This window comes from Myxocyprinus asiaticus, chromosome 42 (assembly GCF_019703515.2).
Source record: "Myxocyprinus asiaticus isolate MX2 ecotype Aquarium Trade chromosome 42, UBuf_Myxa_2, whole genome shotgun sequence".
NCBI classification, from domain to species: Eukaryota; Metazoa; Chordata; class Actinopteri; order Cypriniformes; family Catostomidae; genus Myxocyprinus; species Myxocyprinus asiaticus.
Genome location: NC_059385.1, coordinates 35494738 through 35510380, shown reverse-complemented (window position 1 = coordinate 35510380; position 15643 = coordinate 35494738). Strand labels below are relative to the sequence as shown.

The 15643-nt window shown below is 39.7% G+C and overlaps 1 protein-coding gene across 1 annotated transcript in view; it reads right to left on the bottom strand.

Moving 5' to 3' along the window:
- Positions 1-9669: 9669 nt before the first annotated feature.
- Positions 9670-15643, bottom strand: part of LOC127432339 (chondroitin sulfate synthase 3-like) — a 135148-nt gene continuing 129174 nt past the window's right edge. The window contains exon 3 of the mRNA XM_051683269.1: positions 9670-14357. Coding sequence (XP_051539229.1) covers positions 12792-14357 — 1566 coding nt within the window. The 3' untranslated portion in view covers positions 9670-12791. The remainder of the gene's footprint in view (positions 14358-15643) is intronic.

Genomic DNA, 15643 nt, shown 5'->3' with positions numbered 1-15643 from the left:
CCCCCAACCATGACACAAGGATCAGTCTGATTCTTAAAAAGGACAAAGATCCAAGCGAGTGTAAAAGTTACCATCCAATTTCCCTGATCCAACTAGATGTAAAAATATTGTAAAATATTTTGGCTAATCGATTAAGCAAAGTTATGACATCTCTTATACATATAGATCAGGTGGGGTTTATTTGGGGCCATAGCTCTTCTGATAATATTAGGCGTTTCATCAATATCATGTGGTCAGTGGCGAATGATCAGTCTCCAGTCGCTGCCATCTCACTTGATGCCGAAAAGATGTTTGATATGGTAGAATGGGATTATCTTTTTAAGATTTTGGAAATATATGGGTTCGGGAGTACATTTATTGGTTGGATTAAGTTACTTTATAGACACCCTGTAGCAGCGGTTCAAACAAACGGATTAATTTCAGATTATTTTACTATGAATAGGGGCACTCGGCAGGGTTGTCCTCTTTCCCCATTATTGTTCTGTCTTGCCCTGGAACCATTAGCAGCCGCGATAAGAAAGGAGGATGATTTTCCAGGGTTGATGGCGAGAGGTGTGGTGCATAAGCTTCTGCTTGTGATATTTTATTATTCATCTCTGACCCTACTAGATCTATGCCTTGCCTCCACAGAATTATTAATTCCTTTTCCAAGTTCTCAGGATACAAAGTCAATTGGTCTAAATCCGAGGCTTTGGCTCTGACAGTGTACTGTCCAGTGACGGCCTTTCAGCCGGGCGCCTTCCAGTGGCCTAAACAGGGCATTAAGTATTTGGGTATTTTATTCGCAGCAAATTTAGTTAAAGTTAATTTTGACCCTTTAATAAAAAAGTTTTTGAGCGATGTGGACAGGTGGGCTTCATTACATTTATCGATGATTGGGAAGGTTAATGTTATTAAAATGAACTGTATTCCAAAATTTAACTACCTGTTACAATCTGTCCCTATAGATGTCCCCCTCTCTTATTTCAAGCAATTTGATAGCATAGCGAAGTTCTTCATTTGGAATGGTAAACATCCCAAACTAGATTTCAATAAATTACATAGGTCGACTGACAAAGGTGGGTTAGGCCTACCCAAGATTTTGTTTTATTATTACGCATTCAGTCTCAGACATTTGGCCCATTGGTCGCTTCCACCTGAGAGAGCCCCTCCCTGGTTTTCAATTGAACAGGAAGTACTTGCTGCTATTTCGCCACTGCAAAGAATTTCTATCAAACTAATCGTAGCAGTTAAGTCACACCCCATTATTTCACATTTGCATGTGATTTGGACAAGAGTGGCCAAAGTGTTTAATTCAGACATTTATTTAAATGTTGCCTCAAGCATATGGCTGAACCCCAAATTTTGTAACAACAAGTTCCCTTTCTGTTGGTCAGAGTGGATTGTGAGGGGGGTTACTACACTCGGCGACCTGTATGAGAGTGGAGAGTTGAGATCTTTTGAGAATTTGAGTCATCATTTTGGAATTCCCAGATCTCAGTTTTATAGATATTTACAGCTGTGCCACCTGCTCTGTTCTGTTTTTGGGAGTAGCACACACCCTCCTAAAGCGGCAGATGCTTTGGGAGAGGTGATTACTGCTTTTGGAAAAGGTCATGAGGCATCAGTGTATTACTCCCTGTTAATTCAGAGTCTGGGGGATGGAGCTTCAACTTCTCTGAAGAGATTATGGGAGAAAGATTTAAACTTGGTATTGGAAGAAGGAGTGTGGGCTAGGATTCTATAAAATGTAAAGTCTGTATCTAGAGATGCAAGGGTTCGCCTTATTCAGTTCAAGATTTTACATAGAATCTAATGGACCCCCTCTAGACTGTATAGGCTTGGTCTTAAAGACACACCTACCTGCTGGTGATGCCAATCGAAGGATGGAGATACAACCCATGTTTTTTGGGGGTGCGTTAAGATCCAAGGGTTTTGGTTGAGACTTCAGAATATTTTATGTGATGTCTTGGGCACTCAGGTTTCGTTTTGCCCCAGACTCTGTATTTTGGGAGATGGGGCAAAAATCATTGTGGAGAATAAACATGTGGAGGATTGGGTCCTAACCTGTGTTATTGTCGCCAGGCAGGTGATTTTGAGGGGTTGGAAGTCGGTTGGAGCACCCCCGTTTCAGGAGTGGTGCTCGGAGATGGGGAGAGTGGCAGCCTTAGAGTAGGGGTCTTATAGACGACTAGGGAATCTGGATTTGTTTGTAAGAAAATGGGGTGGATATTTAGCGTTCTTGGAGGGTTCTTGGGTGGAATAGTGGAGAGAGAGGGGTAATTGTCAATGTGTGTGATTTTTATATTTTTATATATATGTATTTTTTTATTATTTATTTTTTTTCTCTTCTTTTCTCTTTTTTCCTCTTTTAGTTGTTTGGTTTTTGTTTTTGTATTCTTTTATATGTGTTCATCTAAGACCACAGGGATGTTTGTTGAGGTTTGGGGTGGGGTTGGGGATGGGGAGGAGGAGGGGAGGTAGTGGATGTTAAAAGTTGATTTTGTGTATTTATAATTATGTTTTGTTTTTCTGTGTTTTAATAAATAAAAATGTTAATCATAAAAAAAAAATCTAGCGTATGATTATGGCGATGAGTTGGTCCTTTTACTTTTTGTCTGACTCCAAGAATGTTGAGAATATCAATAAATGCTAATCCCAATGTTCATTATCTATGTGAATGTTGAAGTCACCAACAATTAAAGCTCAGTAACTACAAAATCTGATAAAAAATTTGCAAATTCACCAAGGAAATCAGAATAAGGCCCGGGTGATCTATATACTGAAGCAAGGGTAAAGGATGACAGAGTTTTTTATTTATATCTGACGGTGTCACATTAAGCATTATTAGTTCAAAAGACTTACATTTATATCCTGTCCTCTGAGTAACACCAAAAACTTCACTGTAAATTGTAGCAACAACTCCACCTTCAGACGAGGCTTATGTTTATAACAATAACCTAGGGGAATAGATTCATTTAAACTAATATATTCATCTGGGTTAAGCCAGGTTTCAGTCAAACAGAGCACATCCAAATTATGATCTGTAATAATTTCATTTACAATTAGTGCTTTGTAGAAAGAGATCTAATGTTTAGTAGCCCTATCTTTATATGGTGTTTATCTTTAATTTGTTTGTTTTGTTCAAGTTTGACCTTCATAAAATTTTTTCTAAATGATTTAGTGAGGGTTTTGTGTTTGGTAGTTTGGGGAACAGACACAGTCTCTATATGATATCTAGGTGATACAGTCTCTTTGTGTTGTAGTTTATGTGACCTGTGTGATGTCTCAAGGCAGCTAGCAGATGTTCAGATTAACCAGTTTGTCTGCTTCCTGACCTGGGCCCCAGTTAGTCAAATACTATCATTATTAAGACTATGAGCCAAATTACTAGAGAGGAGAGCGGCACCTTCCCTGGAGGGATGGAGTCCGTCTCTCTTTAGCAGGTCAGGTCTACCCTAAAAACTCTTCCAATTGTCTATAAATCCTATGCTATTCTCCAGACACCACTCAGACACCCAGCCATTCAGTGATACTAATCTACTATAAACCTCATCACCATGATGAGCAGGGAGAGGTCCAGAGCATATTACAGTGTCTGACATCATTTTTGCAAATTCACACACCTCTTTATCATTATCTCTAGTGATTTCCGACTGGCGAAGCCGGACATCATTAGTGCCGACATGAATAACAATTTTAGAAAATCTACATTTAGCATTAGCCAGCACTTGTAAATTTGATTTGATGTCAGACGCTCTGGCACACGAAATGCATTTAACAATAGTTACTGGAGTCTCTGTTTCCACGTTCCTTACAATAGAATCACCAATAACAAGGGCTCTTTCAACATGATTCTCAGTGGGTGCATCAGTGAGTGGGGAGAATTGATTGGGAACCCTAACAGGAACGGGAGAGTGGTGTCACGTTGCTGAGCGAGTATGCCGCCGATACGTCACCCAAACACCCTGCTGCGGGAGCTCTACAGCTGGAACCAAAGTGTGTGTGTTGCTCTCTGTACTGCCCACATCTGAAACAGTATCTACCAGCTTCTCTTTCTCACTGACCTCCACTAGCATTCGGATGTGTGTCTCTAACTCATTAACCTTCTCCGTCAGCCTGACTAATTCCTTACATTTATCACATGTGAATCCCTCACTGCTGATGGATGAGGCTATTGTAAACATTTGACATGCAATGCAGGAAGAAATAATATGAGCAGATGCCATGACTCACCACAAGTTGTTTGTTGTTGGTTGTTCCTGAGCGGTGAGGGTTTGAGATCGATGCGAATCCCTCAAGCAACTGTTTGTTGTTATGGTTGTTCTTGATAAGCTGTGCTTTGAGATTGATGCAATAATCCATGTAACACAGAGGAGAAAAATGGGTGCCGCTGTAAAATGCATGCAGTTTAATCGTGATAAAAATAGAAAGTGGATGCATGTGGAAAATGCACGCAGTTGAATCGCAATAAGAGAATAATGCGGGGGAAAACCCGATGCGCGTTGAAAAATGGCAGATGTTAAGGATTAAAGGCTGAAAACAAATAGATAAGTGATGCTGAAAAAAAAGCTAGCAGTCTACAAACACAGACTCGAGCTAGGCGCCAGCAGCAACAGGTAAAATACACACAGATGAAACAGTAGAAAAGCGGAAAAAACCAGATTCCTCTTGGTTTTTATGACTTGAACAGTCCAAAGGTTACACACTTGGAGATCTTCATACAGTTCTGCTTATTTGTCTGTGTGTTGTTTGGGTTGTCTCACTGTCTAGTCCATCAAGGTCCTACTTAGCCAACAGAATTGCTTTTTGATCCAAGGGGGGCATTACGTGTTGTGAGTGTGTCGTGAAGTGGGTGTTCTATGTAGTCTTGCGGCACGCAAATAGATAAACTTGGCTGAATCAGGCGACTGATCTCACCTTTCTCTCATGGCACTTTGATGGCATACGCCATGCTGATGTGGTGATGGCACCAACTAAAGTCAGTCAAAATTTCTAACAGACATGCACTGCTTCAAGTCTGGCACCAATCAGTCTGGGCAGCACTGCATGAATTCGAACACACCTAAAGATGATGTCCTCTGAAGAGGGGGGTGGGTGTGGATCTTCATTCACATTTTATTTTGCATTGTGTTAACCAATTAGACTTAGTAGTGTGTGCTTTGCAAGGGTTGGGTGAGACACATGGGTGGGCAGGCTGCTTGTTCATCCTGGGGAAAAACTTGGAGCTAGAAGAAGAGTGTGCCCTTCAAGGTATGTGTGCTTCATTTGCACATCCCCGCTAAGTATATGAGACTGTAGGGTGTCCACTTTGAAATTTTAGCACTCAGAAGGGTGCTCTGCACCCTCAGTGCATCCTTCAGCAGAGGCCGCATTGGTGCCAGGGCTGTGTTTTAATTTTATGTCTCTTAGACTAGGAGCAAGAATCCAGAATTAAACAGACTAACCAACTCTTCTGGATCTACAGAATGAGGAGGAGTCTCAATTGCAGCAGTTGAAGTAGAGGTCATAAAAGCATCTGAGAAATCCCTGGCTGTAGTTAGTGTAATTACACATTACAAAAAACAGGTGACTGAAGATTTGGAGGTTTGCAAGAAAAAGTAAAAAAACAATAGACTTACGATCTGAAAAAATAGAACCTAGAACTGACCCTAGGATGCATAAAATCAACATTTTTTCATTTGAATGTTACAGTGATTGACAAAAAGTCCTAAAATGGATACCTTGTCAAGACAATAAAAGTTTATCCACCTTAACACTGCTCTTATCCAATGGGACAACATGATCACATGGGAAGTTGGTATGTTGTGTCCAAGAGTTCCAGTACTCTCAGACAAGCGGCATTATCTGTCAGACTGTTTGCATTGTCTCCAGTGTATTTACCTTCTCTTGTGGTGTGACTGGAAGTGCGTTGTGTCAGAAGTGTGGGAGACCTGAGTTCGGATTCCGCGGTGAAACCCAGAACTTATGTAATAATTATATAATTGGTGATGAGCATGATTAGTGACAAGCACGATTCTGAGGTTGCATTTTTCCCTCTAAATTTTTACTCCGCTGATGGTTAGGTTTAGGTTTGGGATTTGGTTTGGGGGATTCAGTTTATAAAATATGCATTCCGCTTCACTGTATTACATCCCGTACAGCTGAAAACAACTGGCTTCACAACTTGTTTTTGTCACTCCTCCGTAGACTGTATTACACCTGGAAAATGGAGCTCACACATGTCCATACACCCAACAACACTTACCGCTTTGGCCACTGGGAGTATTTTGCATTTCGGTAAGCACAGACCGATTTCACCTAAAGAAAAGTCAACCTACTGTTTCGGAATGCACTGTGAGATCAGTCTGGATGGAGGATTATGAATTAGATCCTGAGGACAGCCTTCACCATCTGATTCCAGGATCTGAACATTATCACCTCATGCAATGGAGGCACTCAGTATTGAGTTTGACCCATCACATTTCTAGTGTCCAAATTACAGCTTACATCAGGGCTCTTTGCTAAGACTTGACCCACTGGGCCTGCAGTTTATTTTGTCATTGACTTTTCATCCTTTCAGGGATTTAGGTGTATCCTTTTCATTATTGATTGATCCACTAAGGCCTGTAGACTTGAGGCTTTATCCATTATTTTATAATATCTTAATACCATCCTTGTACTTCTGCAGAACCAAGTATAGCTGCCCATCTTTATCTGAATGGGAAGAGTAGGCTGCTCTACATATGAAAAACTTATTATGTAGTAACTGCAATATCCACACTCTGTTTTCTCTGAATATAAGTATAGTTGAGCTGAACTCGTCTGTCACAGGACAGATTACAGTCCAAGAGACCCGATTTCAGTCATAACTTAATTTTGACAAAATGTGTAGTTACTTCATTTTGCCTTGACACAGAAATATGCACAAAGCCCTTCTCTTATGCTTGGTGGGATTCCAAACTCCTTTACTCCCATCTGATGTACAGTATATGCACTATAGACAATTAAATAAAATATCCTCAAGTCCAGTTCCCAGTGTGCTGTAAAACATAAGGTTTAAGCTGAAAAGCATTATATGCCTACAACCAGAGCAGAGGGCTGATGCTGTGTTCTAAACACTCACATTCAGTAAATTATGTTCAGACTGATTCATTCTTTATTATCTTAAAGTAATCCCATGACAGAATACTGAATACTGTAACAGTTCCTGCAAAAAATCAGACGTCTGACATGTTTTCTCATCCATGTTTTCTCAAATCAAAGAATAGACCTAATGTTTTAGTGTTTTTGACACCTACTCAATTGCAACAATCATAGGAAAATGATTAATACTGGACTAATTAGTAGTGGATTTAAATTCTTATTGACGTTGACTGTGATTAAATAACAATTAAATCATTTTAGATTCGATTGGCTACATCACAAGCACAACAGATTTTTCTGGGATGAAAACTGCTCGATTCAACTCTCAAAAAAATCAGATTGATATACACTCACCAACCACTTTATTAGGAACACTATGTTCCTAATAAAGTGCCCGACTTGGTCTTCTGCTGTTGTAGCCCATCTACCTCAGTGTTCGACATGTTGTACATTCTGAGATGCTATTCTGCTCACTACAATTTTACAGAGTGGTTATCTGAGTTACCATAGACTTTGTCAGTTCGAACCAGTCTAGCCATTCTCCACTGACCTCTCTCATCAACAAGGTGTTCTCATCACAGAACTGCCACTCACTGGTTGTTTTTTGTTTTATTGTTTTACTCCACATTTTAGGAGTTATTCATAGGCTACAGCAATTCATATGATTGCAATGGATTCACTTACACTCATGTTTTTAAGTTCTATTCTGTTTTCTATCCTCTAATGATCTTCTCTGCTAAACTCAGCTGCAACCTGAACATGCTTTAATGAAGTTAGCAGCAGCACATAATATAGCTACTAAGCACGTAGCAGTCACACAAGACATCAAATTACTATTAGTCTTTAAGTTTTTTTTTTACCCTGCTGTCCATGACCTTTTCAGAACAGACCTGTATCCCATTTATGGGTCGAGAACCACTGATCTAGATCATCATCATCTGATCTACCATATTCAACACACAGGTAAACCTGATGGAAAGACATGGATCCGTGATTTACTAGCTTTATGCGTACACAATGTCAGCTGTTGTATAAGTATATAGAAAAGTTTTAGTGTACAGAACTACCTTTGGAAAATTACTTATTACACGTTCAGCAAAAACAGACAGCATAAGTGTACAGTCGACTGGAGTGTTGACCTGCTCTCATGTTAAGTATTCTGAACACATCTGTAGGGCTCATGAATCCAGTCGTTAACATTTACAGAGGACTGACCGCTGCGATCCGTTATTCCTCTGGTGGTGATCAGTGCTGTCGGCTTTACTCACATATCAATATTCTATTATTCTATAGGTCAAGATGCTCATTTAAGAAGTTTATTGATAACAGCAGTCACAAAAAACATTCAAGGTTATCAATGTGTAGCAGAGTTTATATCTGTGAATGCCTTAACAACTACAGAATAAGACACAACGGACAGAAAGGAGAAAATCTGATAACCAAACTGTCCAATGAGGAACAATGTACAGTAATTTATCTCATCTACTGACATGATTACTTAGCAAATAAACAAACTGATATGAAATGTTGATTTGGGTCAAATTATTTTTATTAGCTTGTAGAGACCACATAGAGTCAGAGCACAGCTATGTAGGAAACAGACAGTCTGGATGAGTAGTCAGTTATGTAGTATATATCTGGACAACCGTTACGATTTAGAAATATTTTACCACAATTTGACCCATCAGAAGTATTCCAGAGAGCTGTATATTATATAAATATATAGCAATATATACATTTCAAATATGTAATTTATCTCTAAAATAACTAATTTTAACATCTTTTTAACAGTCTTGAAACTTTAGTCTTCTCACAAGTCTGACTTAAACAATTTGCACTAAATGACTTTCATTAAAAATATTTGGCAAATGAAACGATCAAATTGTATGCTAGCAAACCAAAAGATATTTCAGTGGGAAGAGCACTTCCACAAATAGATGAACAAAATCTTCACTTGTTGTTTGGTTTTTTTAAACAAGGAATGGCAGTTTATTGTTCATACACATGGAAACTCACCTGTTTGTGTCACTCCAGAATGAAAGATATTTCAGGATGAATTCCCCTGCAAAGGATAACAATGTAGAGCGATAACTGACATCCATGTAGAATTTAGCAAAATTTCTCATGATAAAATATCCATAATCCCTTTTCTTTCTCAGGTGCTAAAGAAAACAATGAAAACATCTAATCCTAAAGCTTTCTCTCTCCTCTTAAATGCTTCAACAGAGCAGTGTTTACAATGTTTGCTATCGTTTATGAATGGACAGCACAGTAATTCTTAAGTCACGTACTGACCTACAGTGATGCTAAAGGTATAATGGAATGATGGTGATGTATATGTTAGCTGCACAGCAGCACAGAGGAATCATCATGGGAGATCAGTTTGTGTCTTTGTGTACTGCAGCTGTAGCTCAGCATTGGGTTTCAAATGAACACACAGACAAAATGCAGGCATACTTTCACAACAGAATTGTATACTAAAGCTCTTTGGTACAGTCAGAATTACTTTTATTTTTTTTTACTCTCAAAGATGTTTTCTGAAAGAAAAGTGCTTAATATGTCCTTTTTGTCTTAAATATAGTCCTGCATTATAAAAGTGAGATATTTTATGTTCTTCCCTAATGTTAGATTTGACAGTAATTATTTTGTAACATTATATAGAGTAATATTTTAGGGTTCTTTGGACACATTTCAGACAATCCAGATTTTCAGATTAGCATGACCTTCTAAGTTTTAGAAATTTGAAAAAATATCAAACAAAGAAAAAACAAATAATGTCAGAAGAGGATGAAATATTCAAAAAACCTGTCAATATTTAATTTATATTTAATTTGTTAAATTAAGGTCTCAGACATTTGGAACCCTATATTAATTTATACAAACTTAATTTTAAACATGCTCTATTGTCTAGATCAGAACAGATTTAAATTCCAGACATTCAGGTTTTATGCATTTTGAAGTTTTAATTATAAATAAAGAAAGTCATTGAGTAGTTCACATAAATGCCACACAGCAAAAGTAATAAACAAAATGTATGTAGTTCAATGAAGGACATAAGAATAAAATAACAAACATATATGTCACATGGTAACCAGTACCATACTATCATGGGCAAGTTTAAGTAGAAAAAAAAAACAAAAAACACTTCACATACATAAAAAAAAAAAATACAGCAATAAAGTACAATCTTTCTCTTTGTGTAAATAAGAGATATATATTTGTCTTCATTCACTTTCCCCAATGGAATAATTTAAAGCACATTTGTGGCACTTTCAGTACATTATTATTATTTTTATAAAAATCTTTATTATTAATATGATTATTATTACAAACATTGCAAGATGGGATAGCTTGTGTCCGTTTAATCACATATAGACTCAATATTTCTGTTCCAAAACCTAGCGAGCAGAGTAGCTATCTACTGTCCTAATCATCATGGAACCTCATAAGTGACTAATCTGGGAATCTCTACATTGACGTCAGCATGTTGCTAAGCTAACATTGTGATACTCTAGTGTAAGTATAAATATACATAAACTCAGCATAAAAGAAACGTCCCTTTTTCAGGACACTGTATTTTAAAGATAATTTTGTAAAAATACAAATAACTTTACAGATCTTTATTGTAAAGGGTTTAAACAATGTTTTCCATGCTTGTTCCATGGACCACAAACAATTAATGAACATGCACCTGTGGAACGGTCTTTAAGACACTAACAGCTTACAGACAGTAGGCAATTAAGGTCACAGTTATAAAAAATTAGGACACTGAGACCTTTCTACTTACTCTGAAAAACACCAAAAGAAAGATGCCCAGGGTCCCTGCTCATCTGCGTGAACGTGCCTTAGGCATGCTGCATGGAGGCATGAGGAATGCAGATGTGGCCAGGGCAATAAATTGCAATGTCCGTACTGTGAGACGCCTAAGACAGCACTACAGGGAGACAGGAAGGACAGCTGATCATCCTCGCAGTGGCAGACCATATGTAATAACACCTGCACAGGATCGGTACATCTGAATATCACACCTGCGGGACAGGTACAGGATGGCAACAACAACTGTCCGAGTTACACCAGGCATGCACAATCCCTCCATCAGTGCTCAGACTGTCCGCAATAGGCTGAGAGAGGCTGGACTGAGGGCTTGTAAGCCTGTTGTAAGGCAGGTCCTTACCAGACATCACCGGCAACAACGTCGCCTATGGCACAAACCCACCTTCGCTGGACCAGAAAAGACTGGCAAAAAGTGCTCTTCACTGACGAGTCGCGGTTTTGTCTCACCAGGGGTGATGGTCGGACTCACGTTTATCGTCAAAGGAATGAGTGTTACACTGAGGCCTGTACTCTGGAGTGGGATCGATTTCGAGGTGGAGGGTCCGTCATGGTCTGGGGCGGTGTGTCACAGCATCATCGGACTGAGCTTGTTGTTATTGCAGGCAATCTCAACGCTGTGCGTTACAGGTAAGACATCCTCCTCCCTCATGTGGTACCCTTCCTGCAGGCTCATCTTGACATGACCCTCAAGCATGACAATGCCACCAGCCATACTGCTAGTTCTGTGCATGATTTTCTGCAAAAAGGAATGTCAGTGTTCTGCCATGGTGAGCAAAGAGCATGGTGCTCAATGGGATCTCAATCCATTCCCCCCAGAAATGTCCGGGAACTTGCAAGTGCCTTGGTGGAAGAGTGGGGTAACATCTCACAGCAAGAACTGGCAAATCTGGTGCAGTCCATGAGGAGGAGATGCACTACAGTACTTAATGCAGCTGGTGGCCACACCAGATACTGACCGTTACTTTTGATTTTGACCCCCCCCCCCCCCCCTTTATTCAGGGACACATTATTCCATTTCTGTTAGTCACATGTCTGTGAAACTTGTTCAGTTTATGTCTTAGTTGTTGAATCTTTTTATGTTCATACAAATATTTACACATGTTAAGTTTGCTGAAAATAAAAGCAGTTGAAAGTTAGAGGATGTTTCTTTTTTTGCTGAGTTTATTATACAAATGATTTTTTAAACTTAACTAGACTGAACAATTTAATGTTGGTAGTTTTCAGTTTTGAATGAAATATATTTATAACTCATCTATCATTTTCAGACAGCACAATGCATTCTGAGATTGCCTTTACTGCTAAGCATACATGTGATGATTCAAAGGTTTCAGTTTAAAATTGAAAGAACAAATCTTTCAAGGGGATATCTTTTGTAACCACCTACACATTGGGAGTGCACCTATGATGCATGAAAATACTGTTTAGGTAAGCAGCTCAAACTAGGTTTTGAAACAGAGCTGGTTTCTCCTTAGTCATTAAGAGGACCGTATTAAACACGTCCATTCATGATGTTCACGTGAGAAAGCTCTAGAGGATATGAACAGATTGCTAGATGGCAAACGTGAAACCTCCCCCCAAAGTGCTCCAAAGTGACCTTCTGTTCAGACCTGTACAATAAATATCCTTTGGAAGATGCTGTAGCAGATTACATGGCAAAGAGAAACCAATGAAAGATGCTGCACCAAAGGAATCGGAGTGTATCTGGAATTAACTCATGTGATTAAATGTATATGTATGGACATACATTCGTCCATACCCCCTACAAACATGCACACATACAGTCAGCCTGTTGCTGTATGCACTCATGCAGAACTGAGGTAAACTCCAGCAATGCTGATGGATTTGTTGGAAGGTCAGGAGGAGGTCCTGTTATTCCCGACAGCTAAATGTTTCAACAGCCACAATTCTGCTAACTGCATTGTGGATGCGTAAGTGCTCGCTTTGGACCCGAGGCACATTTTGTATTGCTTGGGCTCTAAATGTGTGCCACAGAGGACAGGGTGATAAATATGCACAATACCTGCTTCTTGAGAGCGGAACACTTTCAAACCAGAATTAATTACTTTTGTGAACAAATCGACATCCTCCAAACCCCAGCCTTGGATTGACGTGTCAAAACCTCCAGCTCTGAGCAAATCACTTTTGAATATGCAGGTGATACCAAACCCATAATCCCGCCAGAACCCACTCTTCTTGGTAAAAACAAAGCTGCTGTCTTCTGGAGGGTCACCAGCATAAACAATTTTGGGATCATACTGACTGAAGATGACAGGGAAATACACCTGACTTCCTTCAATGACGTTGTCTCGACACCTCTGGAGGGCGTCAGAATTGAAGACCAGGTCCACATCGCAGAAGAACAGCAATGAGTCATTTCTCAATTGGGAAGATCCCATCTCAAGGGCCAAGCCACGTGAGAATTGTCCTGTCATGGGTATGATGGACAAGTCTGATTTAGGGTATTTGTTGTGGTATTCCTTTATCAACTCCAGGTGCCTCTCCTTGTCCTGGTTTGTATCATTATCGACCAGGATTATGGTCAGCTTGACATTTTGGTTGGGGATAAGACAGATTCTCTCAAAGTTTTTCATGAAACGAACAAAGGTTTCATAGCGGCCGGTGAGTGGTACGAGGAAGTGAACCTTTTTTTGACTTTGCATCTCTTTTGTGGACTCTGAGATCTGGAAGGAAGAGAACAGCTTGAGTGAACTGGAGAGGAAGGAGAGGGAACGAGAGTCACTATTGATGGCATCCTCTAGTTTGTCAATGTCCAGTTCCTCTGCCTCACTGAAGAACGGTCGACTGAAGGACTGCTGTAGGTATGCGTGTCTCCGGACAGGAACCGTGACTTTCCTGCCCTTGTGCTTCTTGTAAAGCAGCAGAAGATCCAAGATGTATTCAGCACCGTGAAGCGGATCCACTCGTCGATAGCCATACTGGATCTCTTTGAAGTCGATGACACGGCCCCGAGCTTTAGAGTTCTCATTGATCATCTCCATCACTTGAAGCACCGTGCCCTCCAGTGCCGTGCGAACCAGGTTTCCAAGGCCCTGACGAGGCATTTGCTTCTCACTGGTTGAGTACATGTGCCTGCCTGTCACGAAGTCCCACTCGATGATGTCTCCACGCTCGGTGGGCCGGTAGCGCATGTAGGAAGGTGGTGCCCCCAGCAGCTGGTCCTCCCACTGCACTTCGGCATTGCCGAGGCGACTCATAGTGACGCCTTCACGGTGAAGCTGAACGGTGCGGTACCGCAGCTCAGAGATCTTGCGGCTGAGCAGGTAACTGTGGAGCCGGTACTGGTAGGCTGGACGTTTGTTGGGGTGCAGCGTGATGGCATTGTGGATCTTGCTGCTGTGCAGCTCCTGGATGAAACCTTTTTTGTTGTGCTCATAGTTCTCATAGAATAGCTGCTGCATCTGCACAGAGAAAAAAGACAACATGTGGGTTAAGAATTTTAGGCTGCAGCCACATTAATATGTATCATAAATACAGTCCATAAAACTTGTACTAGATGCCAAATCTTCCAAGTCGTACTATAGATTTGTGTAAGGAACAGACACAAATTTTAAGTGTTTATTAATTGAAAATTACTTCAGAGGGACTTGGAATGTAGTGCACAAGTCATATGGACTACTTTATTGTCCTTATTGGAGCTTGACAGACACTATAAACAGACGATGTATGGAAAAAAGATGCGTAAAGATTCTTAAAAAAATTCTCCCATTTGTGTTCCCTGGAACACAATGAAAAAAATTAGGGTGAGTAAATAATGACAGAATGTTTATTCATTTAACATCCAGTGTGATTCGAAGTTGTTGTTGGGAGAGAAATGGCAATTATCTGCATCTCACTCATACAATGCTCATTGTACTACATCTTAAAATGCTCAAGATGGCACTAACGAATGGTAACCTGGTTTATGTGCTGTTTGATATTGCATTTTATTTAGTCAGCTTTGAGTTTGTGTACGGTATGAGATGAGCTGGAAATACTGTATGGCAGTATTGGAAGTTAAATGGATGGAAATTTCGACCAGCCCCACAAAGCCTAATGTTGTCAAATATTAGTGGCTATAACAGAGACCATATTAACTCAAAATATGAGTTAAAGAGAGTAGTTTGAGAGAGAGAGAAAGAGGGAGGTGCTGTGAAAGATGAGTACAGCTGTGCTAATTGAATGTGTGTAATGCGTCAGCGCCAGACAAGATTTATCATCTCCTGCGTCAATGCAGAGAACATTCACACACACCCACGCACAAACCCATCAACAACTGGTACAACCAAGTACCTCCAAAACAGAGACATAATTTTTCTTAAGTTATGACTGTTTATATATTTAGAGGTTAAAAGTCTTTCATGACTTCTGCTGTTTCTAAGTTTTCCCATTGCCATACTCCAATAGTGGAGCTTGGTAAATGAACTCCTGGTTACAACCGATCAACCGACACACCAGTTACAAGTCTAAAACAGTCTGAAGTCACAACTCCTCAAGAGTACTTTCTAGCCCTGACATGCCTTGTTTAAAGTATATAAAAAAAAAAATGTCTGACCATTCCAACAAACATAAAAATTATTATTTTTCCCCCCAATTATTAATCTTTACGTTAAACCCATTGAGTACGTTTACAGTCTGATTTCAGTCGGACTAAAGCAATAATTCGTCTTTTTAAAATGTCAAGTAAATGTGTTGAAATCATGACATC